The sequence below is a fragment of the Monodon monoceros genome, unplaced genomic scaffold (genome assembly GCF_005190385.1).
Source record: "Monodon monoceros isolate NGI ecotype Baffin Bay Population unplaced genomic scaffold, NGI_Narwhal_1 Super_Scaffold_12, whole genome shotgun sequence".
NCBI classification, from domain to species: Eukaryota; Metazoa; Chordata; class Mammalia; order Artiodactyla; family Monodontidae; genus Monodon; species Monodon monoceros.
Window position 1 is genome coordinate 107,619,895 of NW_021703768.1, and position 27,139 is coordinate 107,647,033.

The 27,139-nt window shown below is 35.2% G+C and overlaps 1 protein-coding gene across 1 annotated transcript in view; it reads left to right on the forward strand.

The window, feature by feature from the left end:
* ADAMTS19 (ADAM metallopeptidase with thrombospondin type 1 motif 19) overlaps positions 1-27,139 on the forward strand; it is a 272,394-nt gene that overhangs the window by 125,921 nt on the left and 119,334 nt on the right. Inside the window, exon 8 of the mRNA XM_029216811.1 lies at positions 8,368-8,473. Within this exon, the coding sequence (XP_029072644.1) occupies positions 8,368-8,473 (106 nt within the window). The remainder of the gene's footprint in view (positions 1-8,367; positions 8,474-27,139) is intronic.

Here is a 27,139-nt window from a genome sequence, read left to right on the forward strand (position 1 = left end):
TTTTTTTTTTTTTTTTTTTTGGTACGCGGGCCTCTCACTGTTGTGGCCTCTCCCGTTGCGGAGCACAGGCTCCAGACGCGCAGGCTCAGCGGCCATGGCTCATGGGCCCAGCCGCTCTGCGGCATGTGGGATCTTCCCGGCCCGGGGCACGAACCCGTGTCCCCTGCATCAGCAGGCGGACTCTCAACCACTGCGCCACCAGGGAAGCCCCATTATTAATTCTTAAACCAGGCTTTTGTAACTCAGGGGAGGTCTGGGAGACTACAGGTTTTCTACAGACAAGAGGCAGGCAAAGGGTGTGGGGGTAGGGTTCTCTCCCAGAAAGGCTCCGTAGGGTCCTCCTTGGTTACAATATTTTTAAAAATTTGAGGAAGTTCTAAAGAGAGATCTAGGTAGAGAATGTTCCAGACAAGTGAAAAGCCAGTGAAGAGGTCTTGAGGTGGAAACATGCTTGACTCATTTGATGACCTCCCTCCACTGCAAAAAAAGCCAGTGTAGCTGGAGTGCAGTCAATAAAGGAGATTATTATGGGAAATTTTAGATTTTGTGTTTCTTCTTGTGACAACTTTGATAAATTGTAAAATTTATTAGCATACTATTTTATATATTACCTTAATGTCTTTAGGAATTGTAGAGACATTTCCTTATTCACTTTTGGTGCTGGTGGTTTGTACTTGTCTCTCTTTTATTCTTAATCAGTTTATTAAGTATGTATCAATTTTTGCCAGTTTTCTCTTACATTTGTTTTATTGTTCATTGATTTTCCTCTTTATTATTTCCTTCTACTTTTTTAAGCCTTAATGCCCTCTTCTTTTCCCATCTTCTGGGAAGAATTTTAACCATTGATTTTCAGTCTCTTTTTTCTGATATACACTATGAATTTTCCTAAGCACTGTCACTTCAGCTCACACTTTTTTGAGTTTAAAGTATTTTAAACTCAGTTTAAAGTATTTTCTAATTTCCATTATAATGGAAATTGTATTTTCTAATTTCCATTTTAATTTCTTTCTCTTGTGGACTACTTAGAAGTGTATCGTTTCATGTCTAGACAGTTTGGGCTTTTCTGGTTATCTTTTTAGTCCTTTATTTCTATTATTTACATTGTAGCCAGTGAACATACTTTGGAATATTTCCACTTTGGAAATTCGTTGAGTTTTTTTTCTCCAATACTCAGTAAATGGTCAATTTTTATAAAAGTACCATATACACTTAAAAAGAATGTGAATTTTGTTGTCAGGTGCAATGTTCTATTAGGTCAGTTAAGACAGACTTGCTAATTTATTGTTCTGATCTGTTATCTCCTTAGTGAATTTTTTTTATGGTTGTTCTATCAGCTATTAAGAGACATGTTAGGGTTTCCCTGGTGGTGCAGTGGTTGAGAGTCCACCTGCCGATGCAGGGGACATGGGTTCGTGCCCCGGTCCAGGAAGATCCCATATGCCTCAGAGCGGCTGGGCCCTTGAGCCATGGAAATACAAAAGAGAAATGCATGTTGGTACACCTCAAAATTTATTATCACTGTACTATACAAAACATGGTCTACACATTGGGAGTGAACAAGTACTTGATTTCTCAGTACTTTCTTTACTTGGTTTGTAATTTTTATTTGTGAGCTCATCTTAAGTCAGCTTTCCTGTGGGAATTTTATGTTTACTGAGATGATATCATAGTGATATTTCATTTATTTTTACTTAACTGACAAGGACATCCCTAATCCTTGTATGATCCCCAAATTGTAGGATCAATTTGTACATTACATTCATGGTTTAGTATTCTTGTGGCTTCGCACCTATGCATGATAGTGGCTTGGAGTTTTGATTTGTTTATCGAGTCTTTTCTAGCATACCCAGAATTTATTTTGAGCCAGAGTTCCGTGCTGCTTTCCTGCATATGGATTTTTAAAGTTATTTTCAAGTATGTTTGAAAGTCATGAACAGCAGCTATTCCAGGCTTTCTGATTTGTGTATGAATCTCAGTTCCTTACTTGCTAATACCTGTCACTGCAGATATTTTGAAACCACGCCCATTATTTAATAAGACTTGTATCTTATATGATACCCTGGCTCTGACAGCATTAACTCATGATCTTATCACTCCAGACTTGAATTTTTTTAAGCTTTATTCCTGTACCTGAGAATTGTTTTTACTTCAACCTTAGCTATACATTCAAAAATCTGTATATTACATATTATTTGGCATCTCTATATGTTTTTCAGAACAGGAGTCTCATTCTACGTGACATGAGAACATAAAAACAATATTTTAATGTCTAAACAATATTCTGCCTTATTTGACCACAGAGTTTCACCATACTTTTCATTAAACTAATACCGTTTTTGTTGTCATTAGAAGTCACTTTTTTGGGCTTCCCTGGTGACGCAGTGGTTGAGAGTCTGCCTGCCAACACAGGGGACACGGGTTTGTGCCCTGGTTCGGGAAGATCCCACATGCCGCGGAGTGGCTAGGCCTGTGAGCCATGGCCACTGAGCCTGCGCATCCGGAGCCTGTGCTCTGCAACGGGAGAGGCCACAACAGTGAGAGGCCCGTGTACCGCAAAAAAAAAAAAAAAAAAGTCACTTTTTTTCTTAGTATTCATAGAAGCTGTACTGTTAAGAATGTTATAGGTTACTTAAACATTTAAAAGGATCTGGAAGTCTATTTTTAATTACCGTTATAACTATACTGATATTAAATGTATAACTTATATAATTGTACTTTTATAGTCCTAGATCATCATCTTGTCTTTTAATGGAACAGAGGCAGATAATTAGCAAACTAGTAAGGCAAGTTATTGTTTTAAAATATGTTCAAGGCCCAATTTGAATATAATTGTGTAAGTGGGTTTTACATTATCTGGGCATCATTATTAAAATATTATAATTTTTTTTCACATTTGTGGATGAAATACATTTGATTCTTCTAAATTATATTTTTATTTAAGGCCCTGCATTGAATCACATTTTATATTAGTCTTTCTATGCATTTCCTTTAAAGTACCCCTTACTGAGAATGTGCCAAATACAGTGTTGTTACAGAGATGTACTACAGGGTCTGCACATTTAAGGAACATAAGTGTCCCTCTGTCAGTAACATCAGCTCATAAGCATTTTTTTAGACTTTTCCCTGATCAGTCGTTTGTTCAGGAATTCTGCCCCCCAACTTCCACTTCCTTTCCCTGGCTCACCTCTGCCCACTCAGTGATACCGCCAAGCTATTTCCCTCTCTAAAAGCCTTTCCTGCTTTGATTTCCCCTATTCAGTGTCTTTTGTAAGTTCCCATAATATCCTATGTACATCTTTATGTCTCAGAACATTTTTTAAATGCGTGTTTGTGTGGCTCAGGCTCCTGAAAGCAGTGCTCAGCATGTATTCATTTTTGTACCTTGGGGACCTGTCACACACTACGTTACATTGGGCCTCAAGAACTAGTAGGACTCATAGGTAAAAACTTACCTCATAGGTTGCAATCATAAGATAAATAACTTACCTAGGATTATGCAGTATTTTATGCCAGGAAAGCCAGGATTTTGAACTGAGGTGGTCTAGCTAGTGTTTAAAGGCAGCAGTTTGGGAGCTGGATGACTTCCTTTTGGTAGGATACACCCATTTGATCACATTAAAAACTCTGATGTCCTGATTAGGCCGTTATTGTAACATGTATCCTGTAGGGTTTTAGAGGTTTCTGATCATCTTGATGAGGTGTATCATATCAGGTCCAGGATAGTGTGTTTTGTTTTCAGATGAGAGATTCTCTTGACTCCTGGTGCATGACTTGATTCATTTTTAGATGACAAATTAGAAGTTGTTTTGGTTTCCTTTGTGTTTTCAGAATTTCTACACTAAAAGAGGGCTTTAAAAAGCGTCTGTATTATAGCTATCTTTAAATAACAGCTGTGTTAAATCCTTTCCCCTCCTAACCTCTACCCCTTGTTATAATAGGAAACATGTGGGTTCTAGAAAGGACCTGAAAAGCATGGGCTTTTAAACAGAATAATGCAAGTCATTTAAATTAGTCATGGTTACAATTATTCTCCATAACTTTTAAGTCAAATAAAATCTCCTCGGTGTGCCAAATGTAAGAACAATGAAATTCAAACTTATCAGAAACTTAGTTGAAAATCTTGACTTTACATTTCGGTAAAAGAAGAATAGCAGTAGAGGGTCGTTTTTGGTTGTTAAATTACACCCTGATCTACAAGACATTGTATTAATTACTATTAAAATTTCATAAACATGATTATCATATTTATGTCTTTAATTTTCTTACTATAAAACTGTTATAAACACTTACATGAATTTGGAAAATGGGAAAAAAGGAAGAAAAGTTACCCACAATCTCTTCACATAATACAGTTGCTGTTAACAATTTAGCATATTTATGTGGTCTTTTTGTTTTCCTATGAAAATGTGGTGATTTGGATTTATTTATTTTTTGCGGTACATGGGCCTCTCACTGCCGTGGCCTCTCCCGTTGCAGAGCACAGGCTCCGGATGTGCAGGCTCAGCGGCCATGGCTCACGTGCCTAGCCGCTCCGCGGCATGTGGGATCTTCCCGGACCGGGGCACGAACCCGTGTCCCCTGCATCGGCAGGCGGACTCTCAACCACTGCACCACCAGGGAAGCCCATGATTTGGATTTTTTAACACTTAGTTGTGATCATTCCTCTATGTCAATATGTACTCATCATGTTTGAATTTTATTTTATATAAATTTATATTTTACAGTATAAAATATGTCTTATATATTATAAATTATCATTTTTACCACCGTATGTTTTTATATGACCACAAAGTAGTCATTGATTTCCCATAACCTGGTGAAGAATTTAGGGCCCCCAGAGAGGTCACTCTTCATTCTTTGTCTTCCCCTGTACAACAGGGCTGGTGCTGGGAAGATACTGAAGTTGTACACCTTCTGCATTCCTCTTGCTTCCCACTGTTGCTTCTAAATCGAAATCTCTCTTGCCCTCGTATAAAAACTCAGAATTTGAAGCAGAAGCTTGAGCTTTACCATCATGTCCCTCACTGTCACTATGACTGATCCATCTCCTTGATTCTCGCTCACATTTCCTATGGATGTTGGCCACCTTTCCCACCTAAGTTCTTTGTGATCATGTGCAATTTCATGTTCATGGTATCAGTCCACCCAACACTACTTAATTATTCTTTGACCTCAGCCTCTACCTCTGCCCTTCTTTACTCTCATGGCAGTACCTAATCATGTCATGGAATTTCAGCTCTGAAATCTAAAAATCCCTAAATCTATCTCCAATACTTTTTTTGGAAAGTGTCTGTTCTTTTACCTCATTGATGACTCCATTCTCCTGACCACTGTGTTCATTTCTCCCAAGTATCAAGCTCTGACCTTACTTTACTTATCAAGCATAGAGCCTTTACAAGGTCTATCTCTTCTCTCACTCTCAGTTTTACTGCCACCTCTTACACCCTAGGATTCGTCCTTTATACCCGATCTACAAAAGCTCAGCTCTCTTACCTATTTCTCTTGGTTGCTATTTCCAATAGCCATCCACCTTTGACCCATGCATCATATAACATTGCCTCCTTTTTCACTTAGACACACAAGAATATTAGAAACTAAGTTCCTTAACTTAACAAGCTGTATCTTTCAAAGTCCTTATGGCAGTCATCTCCATTGTGAACCTGTAAACATTCCTATTAAAGTCAGCAGGGAAAACACGGAGCTCAATACCACATATTTCAACAGTATGTTGAAAATCCTAGCCAATGTAGTAACATTACAGAAAAATATGGAAAAAATATGTAAGTATACAACAAAAAGAATAATATAGAAAATATAAGAAATTTATAAGAATTTAAAACAAGTGACAGGACTTCCCTGGTGGCGCAGTGGTTGGGAGTCCGCCTGCTGACGGGTTCGTGCCCTGGTCCAGGAAGATCCCACATGCCACGGAGCGGCTGGGCCCGTGAGCCATGGCTGCTAAGCCTCCGTGTCCAGAGCCTGTGCTCCACAACGGGAGAGGCCACAACAGTGAGAGGCCCGCGTACCGCAAAAAAAACAAAAAAAACAAAAAAAAAACAAGTGACAATACTATTTTTATTTGGGGACAGTATATTTGAATGGGTATGGGAGAAGAAATGTAAAACTTATTAAAGTGACTAAATTTGATATGTACTGGTTCATGTAGCAAAGGGATATATGACTTGATGACACCCCACACTGGCTAAATTTTAATCTGCATATGGTAATGGAATTATTTTAGTTGTGGTGAAAAACGTGGTGAAATATATGGGCATTCTAAAGGAAATTTTGTACCAAACAGTGGTCATCAGCATGCTAATTATAGTTGAGATTGATTTAGAATTTTTCAGAACATTTAATCTCAAATTATATATTTTTTAAAAATCTTAAAATGCTCAAGAGAATTTTAATATCCTTTTAAGAGGAGATACTTTTCTTTCACCCTCCATCTCTCCCTTCCTTCTTTCTTCCTTCCTTCTTCTGTTCAATTATGACACAACTTCAGTTACTCCTAAATCTTAGTTTTCCGTTTTTTGTTGTCTTAATAAGTACCAGATTTAGCACTCCTAAAATTCACACTACGTTTAAGAATTTTTTAAAGTTTTTATTTCACTTATCATTTAATGGAACTAGATAAGAACATGTTTTTCTCCTCTTTCTCTTCTTCTCCCTTCTGTTTATTACTACCTTCATCTTTCCTTCCCACTTTATCTTGATTCAACCCTGGAATAATTTCAGTCGCCTTAGTAAGCCAAATGAAGTAGGGCTTATCATCTCTCTATTCATCCATTCATCCATCCATCCACCCATCCATTAATAAAGAAGTTATTCATCTATTTGTGAATTTGAAATGTCTATAAGATCTATTTTAATTTCTAACTACTTAGAGAAAGTAACATATGTATTTTAATCTCTTGGCTGTTTCTTCCCATAGTTATATGTTTTAAATAACCTGTTTATACTACATTTTGCTTAACAAATATATCTTCATTTGTCTGATAGGCCAGTGGATACCAGGCCTTGACATTCAACATGAAGGTTTGAAAGAGTAGTTAAGGATAAACTTTGAACTAATCTCCATTTTCAACCCTCCAGCAATGACTCTCCTCAAACCTTGTGTGCCTCAGTCTTGAGCCTCTCTGGGTTTCTACCAGGCTCATAAAATCCTTCTCTCCTGTCATGTGGGCTGTGGCTCCACTAAATCAGTCCTTGTTCCTTCATGAATCTTCTCTTTCCAAAACCCGGGCAAGGTGGTTTATTGTTTTATTTAAATTTAATTATTCCTTGCCATTATTCTTTAAGTTTCTGGAGGAAAAAAGTCACAAGCATTCAGCTAACCACCTTTAATTAGGGGCAACTCTGCTGTAAATTGTAATCAGAAGCAAAATAAAATTAGCTGGTAAATGGCTTTATCTTTGGTAGTCATGTGATCTTTTGCAAATCATTTTACCTGTCCTGACTTTAATTTTTTCATAAAATGAGCTTACATGTATTTTATAAGGATATGAGAATTAGAGAACATACAACTAATTCAAAAAATAACAATTTTATTTTATAACATAACTTTTGTTACTTGAAGATACATTAAAACATACTCTTGGAAGATTATAGTTCCTTGTATTAAATGATATTTATTCAGGAGTATATCTGAATTAGTAAAATAGTACATAAATCTTTGATTAAAGAGTATTAGTGATTTCAGATATTATCCTCTTTACTAATAATTTAAACCAAAAGATCAAATGTGTTGCTGAAATTTTTGTCTTAAATAATATTTCAGTATCATGTACTCCGTGGTCAGATCATCTTATTAGCTAAGAAATTTTCAAAGGAAATATTTTCAGTTTTCCAAGTACCATAGATAGTTTTTATGTTACATTAGTTAAAATGGTATTTCATAAAATAAAATTTCAAAATTTTATTACTAAAAATATAAATGTGAGTTCAAGAATCTTATAAATATAGTTTATTTTAGGGTATTTCTTTGAAACTAGGTTTCAAGAATTGAAAAATATTTAAATAATCATTGCTTTTTTTGTTTACATTTTCTAAGTTGTAACTTTATCTTACATGACAATGAAAAGTGATATTTATAAAATGTATGTTTATGGTATGCCTTTTGAGAACTGTATAATTGATAAAATAATTTCATCTAAAATATAAAATTGAAAAGAATATTAACAGTTTATTGACTGACATACACATATGCATTTTCTCCTGAAACTGTTTTTTGGGGCTGGATATCACAGTTTAATATTGACATGTTTGAGGGGGAAAACTATCATTTTTCTTTCCTTCTATTAATACCAAGCATAAGTATTTGCATTTTAATTCTGACATTTGATAATTAACGTTTGTGTTTTCTAGGTATAGCTTACTTGAGTGGAATGTGTAGTGAAAAGAGAAAATGTATTATTGCTGAAGACAATGGCCTGAACCTTGCATTTACAATTGCTCATGAAATGGGCCACAAGTAAGTAAAAATCCTGGCTATGCTAATATATTAGCACGTACCTTTGTAATTTGAATTATTGAATTACATGCATATCTTTTCATTATTTGCTTTGAGCCTAAGTTTTTTAAATTAGGTAAACGAGGAGGCAGAGAAGATCATTTAAATTTGAAGAGTGTCTTCTGGATGTTGTAACCATTCCTGATACTCTGAATGAAATCTTACTACATCATTAAAATCCTCATCAGGACAATCATTACATGGCACATGATTCATTTCACTCACATTTCCAAATGATATAAACCTTGCAATAATCATGACACTACACAACTGTGCATTATTCAAGCATCCAAGCAAAACACTATGTTAAAGTAAAAATAGTTCCAGCTTCTAATAGTACCTGTTTGTTATTGTCCACTACAGAGCAAAGGAATTAATCTGTACGGTTTAGGAGCAATGCATCTGGAAGAGAATTAAACTGGACTCACAATTCATGTGCAATGAACATTAAGTACGTCTCAGGCATAATTCTAAGTAAGCACTTTACATAAATTATTTCACTTAAAACTCACAAAAAGCAGGGATTTCATTTTACAGATAATAAAAATAGCAATAATAATTAGTGGTAGCAACACTTATATAGCACTTACTATGTGCCAGGCACATTTCTACATGCTTTATATATCCCCACAGCGTTCTTGTCAGGTAGACTGTAAGAGTACCCATCTTATAGGGGAGAAAACTGAAGTACAGAGAGGTTAATTTACCCTCCCAAAGTTATAAAAATACTATGATGGAGGAAGGATTTGAACTCAAGTCGTCTAACTCAGGTCATACTGTTTTGAATTTCTTCATTAAGTTGTCTGCTGTCTTTGGACCTTGGATTCCTCATCAATAAAATGAGGATAATATCTGTGTTATGAGGTTGGTTTGGGATTCAAATGACATAAGAAATAGACACATATTTACAGGAAATACATTATAGTAGAATGGTGTGGGTCAGGGAATCAGACTTAATTTTGACTGTAGGCTTCTCTACATGCTAGCAGTGTCAGCAGTACAGATGAAAAGTGTTTTAATTGAACTCAGATTTACTGAAGTCCTACTCAGGGAGGTGATCTTTATGGAGACCTCTTTGGTCAAAGACATATTTAGTTTGGCCAGCAGTGTTTCAAAAATTGAATCAGTTGCCAACATTAAAAAGTATAAATTTGACTTAAAAATTCAAATTTCCAGACCTGGCAACATTAGACTCACAGTCCCATACGGCAGCCATTCCTTGGAGTTGAGTAGCGTCTGTACCCTTGAGGCTGGGCCCATCTTTCCCAGCTCATCACAGGCGGCAGCACTCTGCTATCATGCACCCAGCTGACTTCGTTTTCATTATATACCTGGACTCTGTAGACAATTGCATAAACTTCTGTTGGCAGTGGAATTTGACTGGTACAGGAAAACTTAGACAAAAACTTATATACAACATTAACGGTGTTTGTTTTAAAAAACCCTTTTTATTAGAGTAAACTGAAGTATAGGAAGATGATCAAGTCATAATTATACAGCCCTGTGAATTATCAAAAATTGAATGTACCCATGTACCCATAACCTAGTCCGAGAAATAGGATATTATCAGCAGGCATTGATTTTTGATGCCACTGTTTTCAAATGTGTAGGTACACTTTCATTTTCTCCCATGCAGGATTTCAGTAGTCATTCAAGTGCTCTAGAATATATGAGGAGTTTGTTATTTGAAAAAGAAACAAGAAAAGATAAATACACTTTAAAATCATTATCCTTTAGGGAAAGTATACAATGCAATGACCTCATTCAGTATTTCACACCAGGAATCATAGGATTTAGATTCTTAATTCCAATACAGTTTTCATAATTTAAAGATGTTTCAGTTTAATCATAATAGGAAAAACCACATGTATCATTTGAATGAAAAATGCTGACAATAATGTTTAGAGGCAAGAAAGTTATTGTTAAAAATATTTTAAGACAGTGCATATTAATCATAAATACAATTTTTATAAATTAAATGTAAGTTTCTGAATAATTAAAATTTTTACTTCAGCCATGCATTAGCAGTTTGGTAGACAAGCTGAGTATCTTTTAATGAAACAGACATTAAATAATTTTGTCAAGTACCTTGAATACTAGAGGGTTCACTTTAAAAAGAAATTTTAGAGTTTAAAAGCAATTTCTTTTAAATTAATTTCTTCAGTCTGTGTTACGTTCTAAAACATAGGAAAAACAGTAATTAAAGGAACCAACCACAGTACAAGTTGCTTCATTAATATGCAAAGGCTCAGTCAAGAACCTACAACTACTTAAACAAAAAACTAAATGATATAATTTAAGGAAAGGCCACTTCAGCTTTATGTAGTAGAAACATTGGTTTATGACCAGGAACTCAGGTTGGAATGGCTAAAATGGTAGTAAAATATTATTTTATTTGACTTTTATAGAGCTGTACCCAAAATCAATAGAGATGTGCCAAAGGTATGTGTAATGCTTGATGGATTAATACCAGGACATGTGATATATGTTGAACTACTTAGCTGCTAAAAATTCTCCTTACCAGTAAGCAATATTTGTCTCAAAAGTAGAGGCTAAAATTTTTCTTGCAGCTAGATAGTGGGAGACAATAGCAGCGAGAGTAATGGTGTCTTCATAAAGAACAAACAAACAGCAGGAAGTTCATCCATATAAATTACATCATCATCATCCAGTGTAAGATAAAAAGCACAATGAAACAAAAATGTAGGAAGAGGAAATAAAAATCAATATTCACATACACATAGCTTCTCACATAGGGAAAGTTTTCATAGATGTTAGATAAGTATATTTATGGATTCTATGTGCATGTGCGCACACACACACACACCCGAGCAGAGCTCTTTTACTTAGAGGTATAATTAAGATTCAGCTACTTAAGTGAAGCTACTTAATTCTTATTTTTTTTTCTTTTTGGATTTCTTTCTTTTTTTGGTTATAATTTCTTCCAATATATTCAATATATTTCCTGTAGGCAGAAAAGGATCATTTAATTTTTCAACCCACAGTTTAAGAAAGGCAGAATGATTTCATCTGAACTTGTCAATTCAAGAATACATTTATAATTACACATGAAATGATTCTAAATTGATTTGAGTGTATTTATGATTGTTGCCTTGAATTTGATCTCTAGAAATTCCCAGAGCAACTCCATGTATAGCTGGGAAAGTCAATATGGACCACCAAGTAATAAAACTGACTCTTGTGGGGGTGAGAATTTAAGTAATTGAAGTAAACAAAAATATCCTTCTTTTACTATTGCAAAAGAATCTTAAGTAATGTCTGCAAAAATATATTAAAATTTTCCTTAGAGAAATTACCAATTAAAAATCTTATATGTAATTATATACAAAAGTGTAAGTTAGGATCCATAGCAAGAAAGAGGAAATAAATGATTTATACCAATATTTTATGATTCCTTTCCAAAATTATTTTTCTTTCTAAATGATAGGTCAGGGGAGTGATTATTTTTCTTATAACCAAAAATTTCAACAATAGAATGTTTTTATTGGTATTTAATGTTTTTATACTCATGAAATACAGATAGGACTTTAATTTACTGTGATGAAGGCTAAAACTTTATTTTTATAAATAAAATACCTTAGGAAATTGTTCATAACTTTGATAGGGTTTTGGGAATACATATGTATACACATATTCACTATATTTTATATGTCTTATATCATCTTTATGAACAAAATTTCTTAAAGTAAGAGATTATACTTTGATTTCAAGCTGTAATTTATTATTAATATATTAACTGTGGTTACATTACTGTGTGTGGGGAGAGAGTCCCCAAGACCACCCTCAGGTTCAACGATTTGCTAGAAGGACTCATAAAATTCAGCCAAGTTGTTTTACTCATAATGATAGTTTATTACAGTAAAAGGATATAGATTAAAATCAGCAAATGAAAAAGGCACATAGGGCAGGGTCCAGGGGACACCTGGCGCAAGCTGCCACTTGTCCTCTTCTAGTGGAGTTGTACAAGCAATGCTTAATTCTCTCAATAATAATGTCTGAGAGCACGCACATTATACTGCCAACTGGAGAAGCTAACCCGGACCTTGGTACTCAGCGTTTTTAGTGGAATTTAGTCACGTAGGCATGGCTGACCACCTATTCCCTACAGAGGTCAAGCTGTTCTAAGTCCCCCACCATAAATCACATTGTTAGTATTAACTATTGGACATGTCCCAGGGCCCCAAAGTAAACAAAGATACTTTTTTATTAGGCAGGATATTTCAAGGGCTTAGAGTTAGCTCTGAAGAGCAAGGCAAGTCCCAGACCTTTGTTTAGAATGTGCAGGTTTGGGACCACACAAACTTGTGGAGTTAACTCTCAACTGCACAATTACACAGTATTTTTAAAGTTTTAGAATATCATATTTATATTAGGTTGCTAAAGACTATCTAATAATTTAAAAGACTTCTTTTATTATCAGACATTGTACTAAATAGTTTATTCATATCTAATCCAATCTCACAGAAGTCTTGAACTAAGTATTATCATCTTTTTACAGATGAGGAAACTGAAGCTAAGAGAGGTTAATTTTTCAGGAGTTCTTCTGATGTTAAGGACATTCTTTTTTGATCAAATATATTGTTAAGATCTTCCTAGATCTCTTAGTTTAATCTTGTCTTTTAAAGTTTTTGACCTGAGACTGTTTTTTAGTAGTCAAATCTCACATTATTTTTTCTATAGTTTTTTGCAATTGGAAGTGCTTCCTCATTCTACAATTAGGAAAATATTTTTGTCTAGTAGTTTTCTATTTTCTTCTCCTCCCGCTCTCTCTCTCTCTCGTCTCTCTTTATTGCCATATAACACTTGAAGGTCATCTAGAATCTACTTTAGTGTATGTAGTACAATTCTCTCCATTAAATTTGATTTTCTCATTAGCTGCTCAATTACTGATCTTATATTGGAAATGTGGTCTCTGATGAGGTAAGGAGCTATGCCAGAATATGGCACATTGCTCGCTTTGTTGAAAAAGTCTTGAAATTTAAAAAAAAATCAGTTGAACTAAACTTTGTGTAGCTGATTTACATTCTAGTGCCAGCCGCTTATCTAGTTACAAATCTGTAAAAAAAACAGTTCACCTTCTGGCAGCCATTGCCCAGACCACACTTTGAAGAGCCCTGTTACATAACAGTTATTCACTCTAAGACAGTATTACATAGGAGTCACATTTGGTTGCCAGAGAGGACTGTTTTTATTTTTAGCCTGAAAGGCGGTTTTTATTTGAATTGTTTATCTCTGTCCTCATATATTCTGTGCAGTCCTTTTAGACATAAATTCTGTGATACAATCCATTGCAAATAATAAAAGTTGTTCTTTTGTACACATTTTTAGTGGTATTTTAGATTTGTTTGTTATATAAATGTGTGTGTGTATATATATATACACGAAATATGAATATATACCATATATGTACCATATATACATATCACATACTTTTTCCTTTAGGGCCACAAATAATTCAGCCCTCTCTGTGAATTCCAACTAAAAGTAAAATAAACCCTTTAATATCGGGTAAGCTTTTACTAAAACTTAGCCCCAGGTCTTAGATATTATAAAATATATAAATTATTATGGAAATAATATTTTGAAAGATAATTGTTAGTAACATAATCCTGTGAGTATTTTTCTGACCTTGCTATATCTGGAGATTTATTGGGCAGCAAAACTTTACACTGACTTAGCACATTGAGACCAAAGACTTCTGCTCCCACCTGAGGAAGGAAGGCATTACTATTAGCTTTGCTTTAGGAATGATGGTTGCCAAAGCTCACACAGCTAATAAGTGACTGAGTGGATGTTCAAAGTCAAGTCTGTCCAAATCCAAAGCCCATGTTGTTAATTACTTACTGTGCTATGTCAGAAATGCGTAAGGGTACTTCTAACTCACTTAACTTACTTCTGGGCTGGCTCTTTATTATCTATCCCCAACCTAATGTCTTCAGCCATACTTCACACTATGCTCCCTCTCATTCTCAGCACTGCAGCCACATTAGAGTTCTTACAGTGTTTCTAATGTACCATGGTTCTTCACACTGCAGGACATTGGCACATGCTACACCCTCTACATTACAAGGATGGGAATATCTTTGAGTAAGTATGTTCTACTGATCATAATTCACACATCTTATCAATAACCATTTCCTATAGTATGTGTTCTGTGTAGGTCAGTCTATTAAACACTTAATGCCACCATCTCTTTATAAATGTGTATTCATTCATCTATTCATAGGCTTTAAGCCCCAAGGGGTAATGAACCATGCCTATTTTTTATTATCATGAGATTCCTAATCCATTTGATAGTGCTCGGTACATACTAGGCAAACAATAAATATGTGTTAAATAAGTGAATGTTTTAATATAGTAATTATCTTAGTAAAATATTCTTATGTGTAGAATGTCAATGAAATTTTATTATAGAAAAGGTGCTGTATGCACACTCAAATTGTTTAGAGCATTTTTAGCTATTGTATGAAACTTTTAATAAGTTATTAGGTAAAGTTTTATTAAAATAATATGGGGTTTTAAAATTTATTTATTTGTTTTTGGCTGTTTTGGGTCTTCGTTGCTGTGCACGGGCTTTCTCTAGTTGCGGCAAGTGGGGGCTCTAGGGCGTGTGAGCTTCAGTAGTTGTGGCACACAGGCTCAGTAGTTATGGCTCGCAGGCTGTAGAGCGCAGGCTCAATAGTCATGGCACACAGGTTTAGTTGTTCCACGGCATGTGGCATCTTCCTGGACCAGGGCTTGAACCCGTGTCCCCTGCATTGGCAGGCGGATTATTAACCACTGTGCCACCAGGGAAGTCCCCATGTGTTTTTAAATATACCCAAGGCTACATGGAGTGAGACTTCATTCCAGCATGCACATGCAGAAATGATTCCCCACACCCTGGAAGTGCTCCCCGCTGAGGTCTTCCTATCACAATAAGTGGAAGCTCCATCCATCCAGTTACTCAGCCAAACACCATGAAACTGCCCTTGAGCCCTCTCTGTTTCTCGCTCTCAACATTCTGTTCATCAGCTGTTGACTCCACCTTCATAATACATCCAGAATCTGTTTACTTCTCACTAATTCTCCTGCTACCACTCTGGGCCAAGCCAATATCACTTCTCATCTGGATTATTACAGTGGCCTCGTAAATGATCTTTACTTTTCATCCCTTGCCTCCTACAGCCTGTTTTCAATTCAGAGCCAGGGACAGTCTTCTAAAACAAAGCAAATTGCCTGACTTCTTTGCTCAAACTCTTCCAGTAGCTTCCTATCATACTGGTAAAACTCCCAACCTTTAAAATGCCCCACAAGACCTTACATAGTCTAGCCTCCTTCACTTCCAGCCTACCATTTCCCTCCTTACTAAGAGGGCTCTAGATGCATCAGCCTCTTTTCTGTAACTCAAACACATGAAGCAAACATCTACCTCAAACCCTGTACCTTTTGCTTTTCCTTCTGCCTGCAATATTCTTCTCCAGAACAGCCACATGGCTGTCTCTTTTTCTTCTTTAGTTCTCTGCTCAAGTGTCACCTTAGTGAGGCATTTCTGATAACATGTCTTACAAATGTAAATGTAATCACAGCCCCAACTTATCCTCCTCTGCCTACTTTAATTTTCTTCATAAAATGTTTCCAATTCAGCTGTGTATCTATCTGTCTGTCTATCTGTCCACCTATGTATCTGTCAATCTATCTGTATGTATATGATGAATTCTTGTCTCCTTAGTTCACTGTTGTATTCCCAACCTCTAGAACATGAGTACTTGCATACTTGGCACATAGTATGTACTTTTATTCAATAAATTGATTACTAAAAATGTAGAATATATAACCTCCTAAGCCGTGTAGAACAGCTGAATATATGAAAGTACTAATTGTCTAGTAGAAATGAATAAAATATTCTGCTTGAGGAAATCAGTTGTTTTATCTAAGTAATATCAAATTTACATTAGAATTAACATTATGATCTGGATTGATAGACATTGAAATCTCCCCTCCCCATTTTAAATACCTGAAAATTCCAAAGAGAGATTTTTTTTTTTTTTTTTTTTGCTGTATGCGGGCCTCTCGCTGTTGTGGCCTCTCCCGTTGAGAAGCACAGGCTCCGGACACGCAGGCCCAGCGGCCATACAGGCAGGCCCAGCGCCCATGGCTCACGGGCCCAGCCGCTCCGCGGCATGTGGGATCTTCCCGGACTGGGGCACAAACCCGTGTCCCCTGCATCGGCAGGTGGACTCTCAACCACTGCGCCACCAGGGAAGCCCCATGGTGGGAGTTTTTAACACAGCTCTCTGAAACTTATAGATCAAGTGAACAGAAAGATCTATATGGAAGAGAAGAGATTTGAACAACTAAAATTATTGATCTATTGGGCAGATATAAAACCTACAGCCAATTATAAAAGAACACCTGCTCTTTTAAAACATACTGGATAGTTACAAAGAATGACCATATATTGTTTTATTCTACAATTTCAATTTCAAAAAATGAATATACAGATGAATTTTTCTGATCATAATACAATTAAGTTAAACATCCAGTAACAAAAAAACTAAGAAATTTAGAAATTTACAAGCATACTTTTGAAAAACCCATAGATCAAAGGAGAAATCATTAGGGAAACCAGAATATTCTCAGGTTTAAACAATAACAGATATACTATTTAGAAAGTGTAGCTTGCAGATAAAATAGCACATAGAGGAAAATGAATAGCTTTAAAACATACATAAAAATTTTATGATGAAATTAATGCCCTAAGTTTTCAAATTAAGATGTTAGAAAGATAACAACAAAGTAAAAAAATTAGAAGAAATAATGAAAGTAGAAATTAATGAAAAAGAAAAATGTGATAAATGTGAACAACAAAGCCAAAATTAAATATATGAAAATGCAAGTAAAATTGACAAAGATAGGATTGATTGAGAAAAACAGGCATAATTCAACAGTATTAGAAATGAGAAAAGGAGATGTAACACAGATACCAAAGACATTAAAAAGATACTAAGAAAATACACTAAATACTTTCATGGCAAAAAGCTACAAAGAGATGAAATGGGAAAATTCTAAGAAAATGTAATGGAAGGACATAAAGCTCTATAACTATTTAAATAAATTGAATCAGCACTTTAGAATCTTTTCAAAGAAAATGCAAGCTCACACAGCAATAGCTTCAAGGAAATTTAGAAAATCTAAATTTTCTAGAATGAAGGAATATCCTCAAATTCATTATTTGAGGCTAGCATTAATATAATATGAAAATCAATAAAGGACTATTATGAAGAAGCAAGTATCAATTATTTCTTATCTGAGAATGATGCAAAATGGCAAAGAAACATTTTCAAAATAAAGCAGCACTGTATAAATAAATGAAGTTAATACAAGAGAATAAAGTTGACTTTATGTTTGTATAGCAAAGGTCATTTATCATTTAAAAATCTTAATCCCCACATTAACAGATTAATTAACAGATTCTGATTTCTTTTTACATTTTTATTGGAGTATAGTTGCTTTACAATATTGTGTTAGTTTCTTCTGTACAACAAAGTGAATCAGCTATACATATACATATATCCCCTCTTTCTTGGATTTCCTTCCCATTTAGGTCACTACAGAGCATTGAGTAGAGTTCCCTGTTCTATACAGTAGGTTCTCGTTAGTTATCTATTTTATACATAGTATCAATAGTGTATATATGTCGATCCCAATCTCCCAATTCATACCACCCTCCCCCCTCCACCCTCCCCCCTCCACCCTCCCCCTTAGTATCCATACGTTTGTTCTCTACGTCTGTGTCTATTTCTGCTTTGTAAATAAGATCGTCTATACCATTTTTTTCAGATTCCACATATATGTGTTAATATACAATATTTGTTTGTAATTAACAGAAAAATTACACTATCTCAGTAGATTCAGGAAAAAATCCAATAAAATAAAATTTACTCATGTAAATTTATCAAGATCAATGGGAATCATGATTCTTAATTGTTAAATATTAGAAACATCCTCTATAAAATTAATAAAATCACAAAGATCTCACTATATCTACTTCTATATATGTACTGGGGGTACAAACCAGTACAGCATGAGAGTAAAATAAATGAAAGATGTAGGGTTGACAATGGAAGAAACAAAGCTATTTTACTTTGCAAATGATATGATTGCCTACATAAAAACACAATATAATGCAAAGGTAAAGTATGGAATTAGTTGATGAGTATAGTAAGTCTATTGGATATAAGATAAATATAAAAAACACAAAAATACAAAATATCATTAAAAAAGAGGATGCTGTTTACTGTAGCAATAGAAAACACAAAATATTTAAGAATAAATCCAACAAAAGACAGAAAAGCAAATACCCCTATTAAAAATCATTAAATCAAACCTGTATCACTGGAAATATACCATGTTTGTGGATAAATGAAATATCTTACAGATGTCAGTTCTGCTGTACATATTTTAGAGGTTCATGGAAATTCCAATGATAAACTTTTATATAAGTTGGTAAATATTTCTAACATTTATATATAAGTACAAATAGCCAAAAATAGTCAAAACATTCTTGGAGAAGCTATGAAGCTGGAGGCAAAGGTAGAAGAGGATGAGGAGGAGAATAGCATGGGAATCTTTCTCTAATGGAAATGAAGACCTATCATGAGACTATAGTAACTAAGATCTTGACATTTACACATATATTCACAGGAAATACAGTGAAATACAGAGTCATAAACAGGCCCATGCCTACTTGAAAACCTGACATCTGACTACGCTGTCATTGCAGACCAGTAAAGAAAGTTGACTGTTTATAAAAATGTGGTGGTACAATTGGTTTTCCACATGTATAAAAATAAAATTGAACACTTTCCTCAGCTCATTTCTAGAAATCAATTCCAGATAAAATAAAGACTGATACATCACAGATGAGACTTCTAAGAGAAAGTATACAAGACTGTCTTTAGGACTTCAGGACTAAAATGATTTCTACAACAGCACACACTTTGCGTGCCTTCTTCTCGAAGGTGGAAATATAAGATCTGATAGAGAAGTTGGTCATGGATCTTAGAATTTGTCTTATCCAAATTTCCTATTTGTGTGATGGTTTCCCTTAATACTTTTTTGTTGTTGTTGAAGAATAGTTGATTTACAGTGTTATGCTAATTACAGCTGTACAGCAAAGTGATTCAGTTACACATATATATACTCTTTTTTTAAAATATATTCCTTTCCATTATGGTTTATCAGAGGATATTTTTTTATTGGAGTATAATTGCTTTACAATGTTGTGTTAGTTTCTGCTGTACAATGAGTGAATCAGCTATATGTATACCTATATCCCCTCCCTCCTGGACCTCCCTCCCACTTGACCCCCCCATCCCACAGAGCACCAAGCTGAGCTTCCTGTGCTTTACAGCATGTTCCCACTAGCTATCTATTTTACGCATGGTAGTGTACATGTGTCAGTCCTGATCTCCCAATTCATCCCACCCTTCCCTTCCCCCCGCTGTGTCCACATGTCCATTCTCTACGTCCAGGTCTCTATTCCTGCCCTGCAAATAGGTTCATCTGTACCTTTTTTCTAGATTCCACATATATGCATTAATATACGATATTTGTTTTTCTCTTTCTGGCTTACTTCACTCTGTATGACAGACTCTAGGTCCATCCATATCTCTGCAAATGATCCAGTTTCATTCCTTTTTATGGCTGAGTAATATTCCATTCTATATATGTTCCACGTCGTCTTTATCTATTCATCTGTTGTTGGACATTTAGGTTGTTTCCATGTCCTGGCTATTGTAAATAGTGTTGCAATGAACATTGGGGTACATGTTTTTCTTTGAATTATGGTTTTCTCAGGGTATATGCACAGTAGTGGGATTGCTGGGTCATATGGTAGTTCTATTTTTAGTTTTCTAAGGAACCTCCATACTTTTCTCCATAGTGGCTGTATCAATTTATATTCCACCAACAGTGCAAAAGGGTTCCCTTTTCTCCACACCCTCTCCAGCATTTATTGTTTGTAGTTTTTTTGTTTTTTTGTTTTTTTGTTTTTTTTTTTGCGGTACGTGGGCCTTTCACTGTTGTGGCCTCTCCCGTTGCGGAGCACAGGATCCGGACACGCAGGCTCAGCGGCCATGGCTCACGGGCCCAGCCGCTCCGCGGCATGTGGGATCCTCCTGGACCGGGGCACGAACCCGTTTCCCCTGCATCGGCAGGCGGACTCTCAACCACTGCGCCACCAGGGAAGCCCTGTTTGTAGATTTTTTGATGATGGCTGTTCTTACTGATGTGAGGTGATACCTCATTGTAGTTTTGATTTGCCTTTCTCTAATAATTAGTGATGTTGATCATCTTTTCATGTGCCTGTTGGCCATCTGTATGTCTTCTTTGGTGACTTGTCTATTTAAGTCTTTCACCCATTTTTTAATTGGGTGGTTTGTTTTTTTAAATCATAGGACATTGAATATAGTTCTCTGTGCTATACAGTAGGACCTTGCTGTTTATCTCCTTAATACTTAAGTTATTTATATTACATAACACATTCAGATACACACACATACAATGTAGTATGTGTACACATATATATTACATATATTTGTTTTCATGAAAATATTTAATAAATTTAAAATTAGAAAGGAGAGGCCAAATGAGTATCATTTGTATAAATGGAAAACTTCAGACAATCTACTAAAAAACCTATTAGAGCAGTGAGAGAATTTTATTGGCCTGTTAAAAAACTGTGTAAAAATTGTTTTCTTTCCAATACATGAACAAGAGCCACTTGCAAATTGTAAGGAAAGAAAAAAATTTCATTTATATTGAAGATAGCAAAAAATAAAATAAAAATTAAAAAGATAAAACACCTAGGAATATACTTACAAAGGAATGTACAAGACTTATAAAAAGAAGAATTATTAACCACACAGAGTCATAAAAGTGGTATAAATAAATGGAAAGAGATTTCCTGGTTTAGGGTAGGAACAGTTAATATTATAAAATGACAATTATCTATATATAAATTAATATAATCTGCCCAAAATATCAATAGAATTTTTTTACTAGACAGCCTGATTTTAGAGTCCATGTGGAAAACTCAACATAAGAAATTTCTTGTTTAAAAAAAAAAAAAAACACTGTGGAGAGGAGGAGGGTGAGCGCTATCAAATAGTAATACATTTCAGAATAGGTAAAGCAGTTTGTGCTGGTGCTAGAAAAAGCAGACAAGTCAATGGAAGAGAGAGTAAGAAAAAAAAATTCCATTTATATGTAGGAAAAGATGTGGAAATGTAGCATATAATAAAAGCTGCACCTACAATCAATGGAAGGAAATGAATCATTCAATAACAAAAGTAACAGAAACCTGATTCTCTACCTTAGACATAACATTGGAACACACCAAAATGATTCTGTACGTGAGATTTTTTGTTTTGTTGGCTTTTTTCTTTTTTAGTCTTTTAATAGAGAACGTTTATGATTCTAGGTGTGAAATCTAGAAATATTTAAGGAAAATTCACATAAAATTAGTGACTTGAAATTAAATATCAAGGCAAGGAAAAAAATACAACAGTCAGAAGATAAATCACAGTCGGTGCAAGCATTTGCATCATGTGTAATATTGACACATGACAAAGTAATATTTTCCTTAATATAAAAAGAGCTCTTAAAAATAAATTTGCAAAATGACCAAAGTCCCATTAGAAAAATGGCAAAGGATATAACCACATAGCTCATAGAGATATTTTGATGGCTTATATGAGAATATCCTAGTGTCGTTAATAGGATGCCAGTCAAACCACAAAGCAATTCTCCTTTCGACTATCAGATTACATAAATCTACACAGGTGAATCCGCACTTACTCCCACTGTAAGGACCACGTGCCTCCTTTGACAAGAAAACTCTCCCTGTCCTCTTCCCTCATTTTCTCTTACTCTTCTTTCACGTCATTTCTTCAGAGAAGTATTCCATGGGTAGGTTAAATCTCTTCATATCTGCTCTTATTAATTCTATGTAGTTTTCATTCCTAATTTTTTCACAGTTGTAGGTTTACACTTGCATGATTATTTAATGTCTGTATCTCTAATTAGATTGTGTTTATTTTATTTATTTATTTATTTTTGGCTTCATTGGGTCTTTATTGCTGCGCAAGGGCTTTCTCTAGTTGCGGCGAGCGGGGGCTACTCTTCATTGCGATGCTCGGGCTTCTCATTGCGGTGGCTTCTCTTGTTGTGGAACATGGGCTCTAGGTGTGCATGCTTCAGTAGTTGTGGCACGTGGGCTCAGTAGTTGTGGCTCGCGGTCTCTAGAGTGCAGGCTCAGTAGTTGTGGCACACAGACTCAGTTGCTCCGCGGCATGTGGGATCTTCCTGGACCAGGACTCAAACCTGTGTCCCCTGTATTGGCAGGTGGATTCTTAACCACTGTGCCACCAGGCAAGCCCTAGATTGTGTTTCTTGAGGACAGGGGCTGTGTCTTGTTTTGTTTTATGTTTGTTTCTGCTGTCATTGCTGTTTAACATTGTATCTCTCACACCTTTCATTTGTGCTCTATAAATAGCTGTTAAATGATTTTTCGATTAACAGTGTAAGTGAATGAAAAGCGTTCGTCTCTGAGGAAATAGATATTCTTATACATTTTTGAGAAGTGTGTAAGTGGGGCACTATTTTTGGAGGCCATATGCAATATTTATCCAAATTTAAATAGAAGACTGCTGGTAAATACAGTTTCAGTTTATTTTCCCAGCTTTGAGTTTAGCACATGTTAAATTATAATTTAATTTGTTTTGTGTTTCTTTGCTTACTAGAATGGTTAAGCATCTCATCTTTTTCTCACTTGTTAAATTTATCCCATTACTTTAAAAATAAGTAGCCAATAAAAGTAATCATAAGGACTTGAAAATGATCACTGTCTTATATTAATGAAATAGTATTTATTTTTTGACCATTTAGTATCTGATGCCTCAGCACTTTGTTTTCCTAATTATAAAAACGGTCCTTTTAAGATAGGTTTATATTATTGAAATAATAGTATGGATATAAGGTTGTAGACAAAGTTGTTTGTGTTGAAAACAATTTACAATACAATTTTGTAATTTGACTTTAGCACATTTATGGTAATTTATACTTGTAATAGATAGTGTCAAGAAAATAAAAAAGCTCTAGCAGAGTTCTGCATTTTTAAAAGTTAAAAGAAACTGCATTAAACATATACAATTTATTTACTGATTAAGAATCTCATCTGGTAATTAGATTGCCTACTTCATAGAGATGATGAGTGGATAAAATTACATACATTAGGGAAAATTACTTATAAATTATGTGACTATAAAAACACAGAACATGTTTTCACATGGCCAAAATACTTGTATGTTTTTGGGTTTTGTTTTGCTTTTTTGAACCAAGGGTAAAAGACTAATATATATTTATTAAACTTTGGCTTAGAGACATGGCTTTTCCACTAAGTTGACAATTCAGGGTTTCTTTGGAACTGAGAAGCTAATGAGGCAATAAATATGCAAAGTTAGCTCCTTGAAGGCAACAAATATTTGGGGCACCTGCTAAAGTTTTAAGTAATCCCAGAGTACGAACAATGTAGATGCCTTGTAATTAATAAGGCTTTGAAATCAATGACATTTGCTTACATGCTTTGATGGAAATTTTGCCTGGGTAGAACCAAGGTAGGGCCAGGTTATAACCCACTTTTTCAGACATCTGCATTTCTGTTATTGGCATCAATATTGTTATCAGTTCTTAAGTTGAGACATCTAAAACATCTTTAACTCTTTCTAGTCTTAGCTCCTTCCATAATCAGTTGTCAAATTCTGTTCATTGGTCATCTGAAATAGTTAGCCCATCTTTCCATTCCCTCTTCTGTTATTCATCCAGGCTTGGACTATTGCAGTACCCACCTCAGCGGTCTCCTTGCCTCAGCACCTAATCTTTCTAATCTATCTTACTTTCATCAGATTCAGCTTCCTGAATTATGGTTCTGATCTTCAGTTCAGAAATCTTTATTGCTCCTTACCACCTAATGAATGAACTCCAAATTCCATAGCCTTAGATTCATGACTTTTATAGATTGGTCCCAATCTATCTTTCTAACTTTATAAGCTACTTCTCTATTTCATGAATGTAAACAATCCATAATTTTCAAGCTTCATGTCTTTATTAATGCTTTTTTCTTATTCCAACTCCCAGCCCTACTGATTTATACCTTTTTCAGTTTTACTTATCCATTAAGTAAAGACAAATGTAATCCCTTTAATGGTCAAACCAAATGTAATCCTTTTTGTGAAATTAGACCTGAAAGTACAGCTGGAAATGTATCTCCTTTTTTAACTCCCTTACACTGTTAGTTGTAAATATCACTTGTAGCTTAATTTCTAATATATACTGATTTATACTGATATTTATACACACATACACTCCCTACTAGACAGGATTCTCTATAAAAATAGGATTAGTGTCTAATACATTTTTTCTCATATTGTACCAGGTTGAGTGCATTGTATATTATAGGAACTCAAATATTTATTGTATGAATGAATAAGCATTTGTTTTAGGAATACTCACCTTTTGGACAGCCATTTTGAGATTCAGGGTAGAGAGCAGTTGAGTTCCAGAAGCAGGGAAAGAGGAATTAGTTTGGGTCAAGGAATGCAATTGCCTTGACTGGAAAATATGGTTTTATGACTATAAAAATACAAATATGACAACATATTTTTCCTTTCTGGCACATGCTATTTTGATTCTTATATAAAATTAACTGTGTAGAAATACAGTAGTTAAATTATACATCAGTTATGATGAGTCTTCTTTGAAGTTTGGTTACAGGCCTGTTCAGCTGTTTCATGCACATCCTGAAGGCGTGGACTTGGAAGGGACAATTCCAGAAGTTTCAGCAATAGTACTATTTAATCTAAAATTCTGCTAATTAAATAAGAAGGTAGCATATGCTCCAGGAGGTATCCTGTAAGCTTAAATTTGGCTAATCTCTCTCAGCATGCCAGAGGAGTCCCTTTTAGAAGGAAATAAAATTTTTGGCTTCATTCTGCATTGATGCCCATCAGTATATCTACTATATCTTATAGTAAGTATATCTTGTAGTACAATATACTGATTAGATCAGTATACAGTATCAGTATATTGATTACATCAGCATATCTTACTATAAGAAAGAGAGGATATATTCTAAAGGGAGAGTAGACAAACAGTAAGAAGTAAATAAGAAATGAAGATAAAGACAGTACATCATCTAGGACTCTTAGGATGGGAAACAGGTCAAATAACAGATTACTGTAATAGACAAAAACAAATATACTCTTGTTTCTAGAAATCTGTTGCTTCTTAAAATATTCAAAATTAATTTTTCTGTAATTAATGTTCCTTGACCCACTAAAATTGGTAATAGCAACATGTAAGTTCACTGTTTCCATATTGTACGGTTTAGAATTCCATACAGCAAAAGTCACAAGTATCTTCCTCTAGTACACACGCCTTGGTTAAGGATAGAAATTACTCAGTGGGCAGATGAGAGAAAGCATATTAAAGCAACGCAGACTTGGACTTGAATTCTTGTCATGCCAGCTACTCTCTGAATGAACTCTGGGCAAGTCAATCTGTCTTTACTAATTTTCTTCATTCCTAAATGTGGATAAGTTTTCCTTTCAAGGTTCATTGTTAGGTTGGTGATGCTCTAATTGCATGGCACATTGGTTGACTCATAACACAGAATGAATAATACAGAGTGAATGAATAATAATAATAATAATTCATTATTAGTAGTAGTATAATTATTTTTATGAATGCTTCAATGTAACAAGGAGATTTTCAGCCTCCAATGGCCATACATCTCTCTGTTCACTCAAGGAGTGCTTTTATATCCTTCAGAATTTTTACTGGATTGGCAGGAAGTGTACTTATTATGGCGATTCTTTTTTTTTCTTTTTGGATGCACTGGGTCTTTGTTGCTGCGTGCGGGCTTTCTCTAGTTGCGGTGAACGGGGACTGCTCTTCGTTGCAGTGTGGCAGTGTGAGGGCTTGTCATTGCAGAGGCTTCTCTTGTTGTGGAGCATGGGCTCTAGGCACACGGGCTCGGTAGTTGTGGCTCATGGGGCTCTAGAGTGCAGGCTTAGTACTTGTGGCGCGGGGGCTTAGTTGCTCCGCGGCATGTGGGATCTTCCCAGACCAGGGCTCGAACCCATGTCCCCTGCATTGGCAGGCGGATTCTCAACCACTGTGCCATCAGAGAAGTCGAGATTCTTGTAAGACCACTTGCACAGGTTTTGTATTTGCTATTTTATTTAGACAGTGATACCAGTTAGAGTAATAAGTAGTTTGTCCAAGTTAATAATCAGAATGGGACGTAAGCCAGCAGAGATGCAGCAGCACTCCCATACCAGATTCTCTTCAAATGTAGGTTTGGACATCATAGTGAGTAGGTGGAAGAGGAGAAAAATCACCCAACTAGTGAACAGCCATACAAGAATTGGCTTTCTGTTTGCATTTCTCTAATGCATTTCTCTTGGCAAGTGTATGGTCTAGAGTAAGGCAAGCAACCTTCCTTGAGCAGATCATCCATAGACTTTTCAGGCTTATGGTTTCCCTAAGTCAGTAAGATGCCAC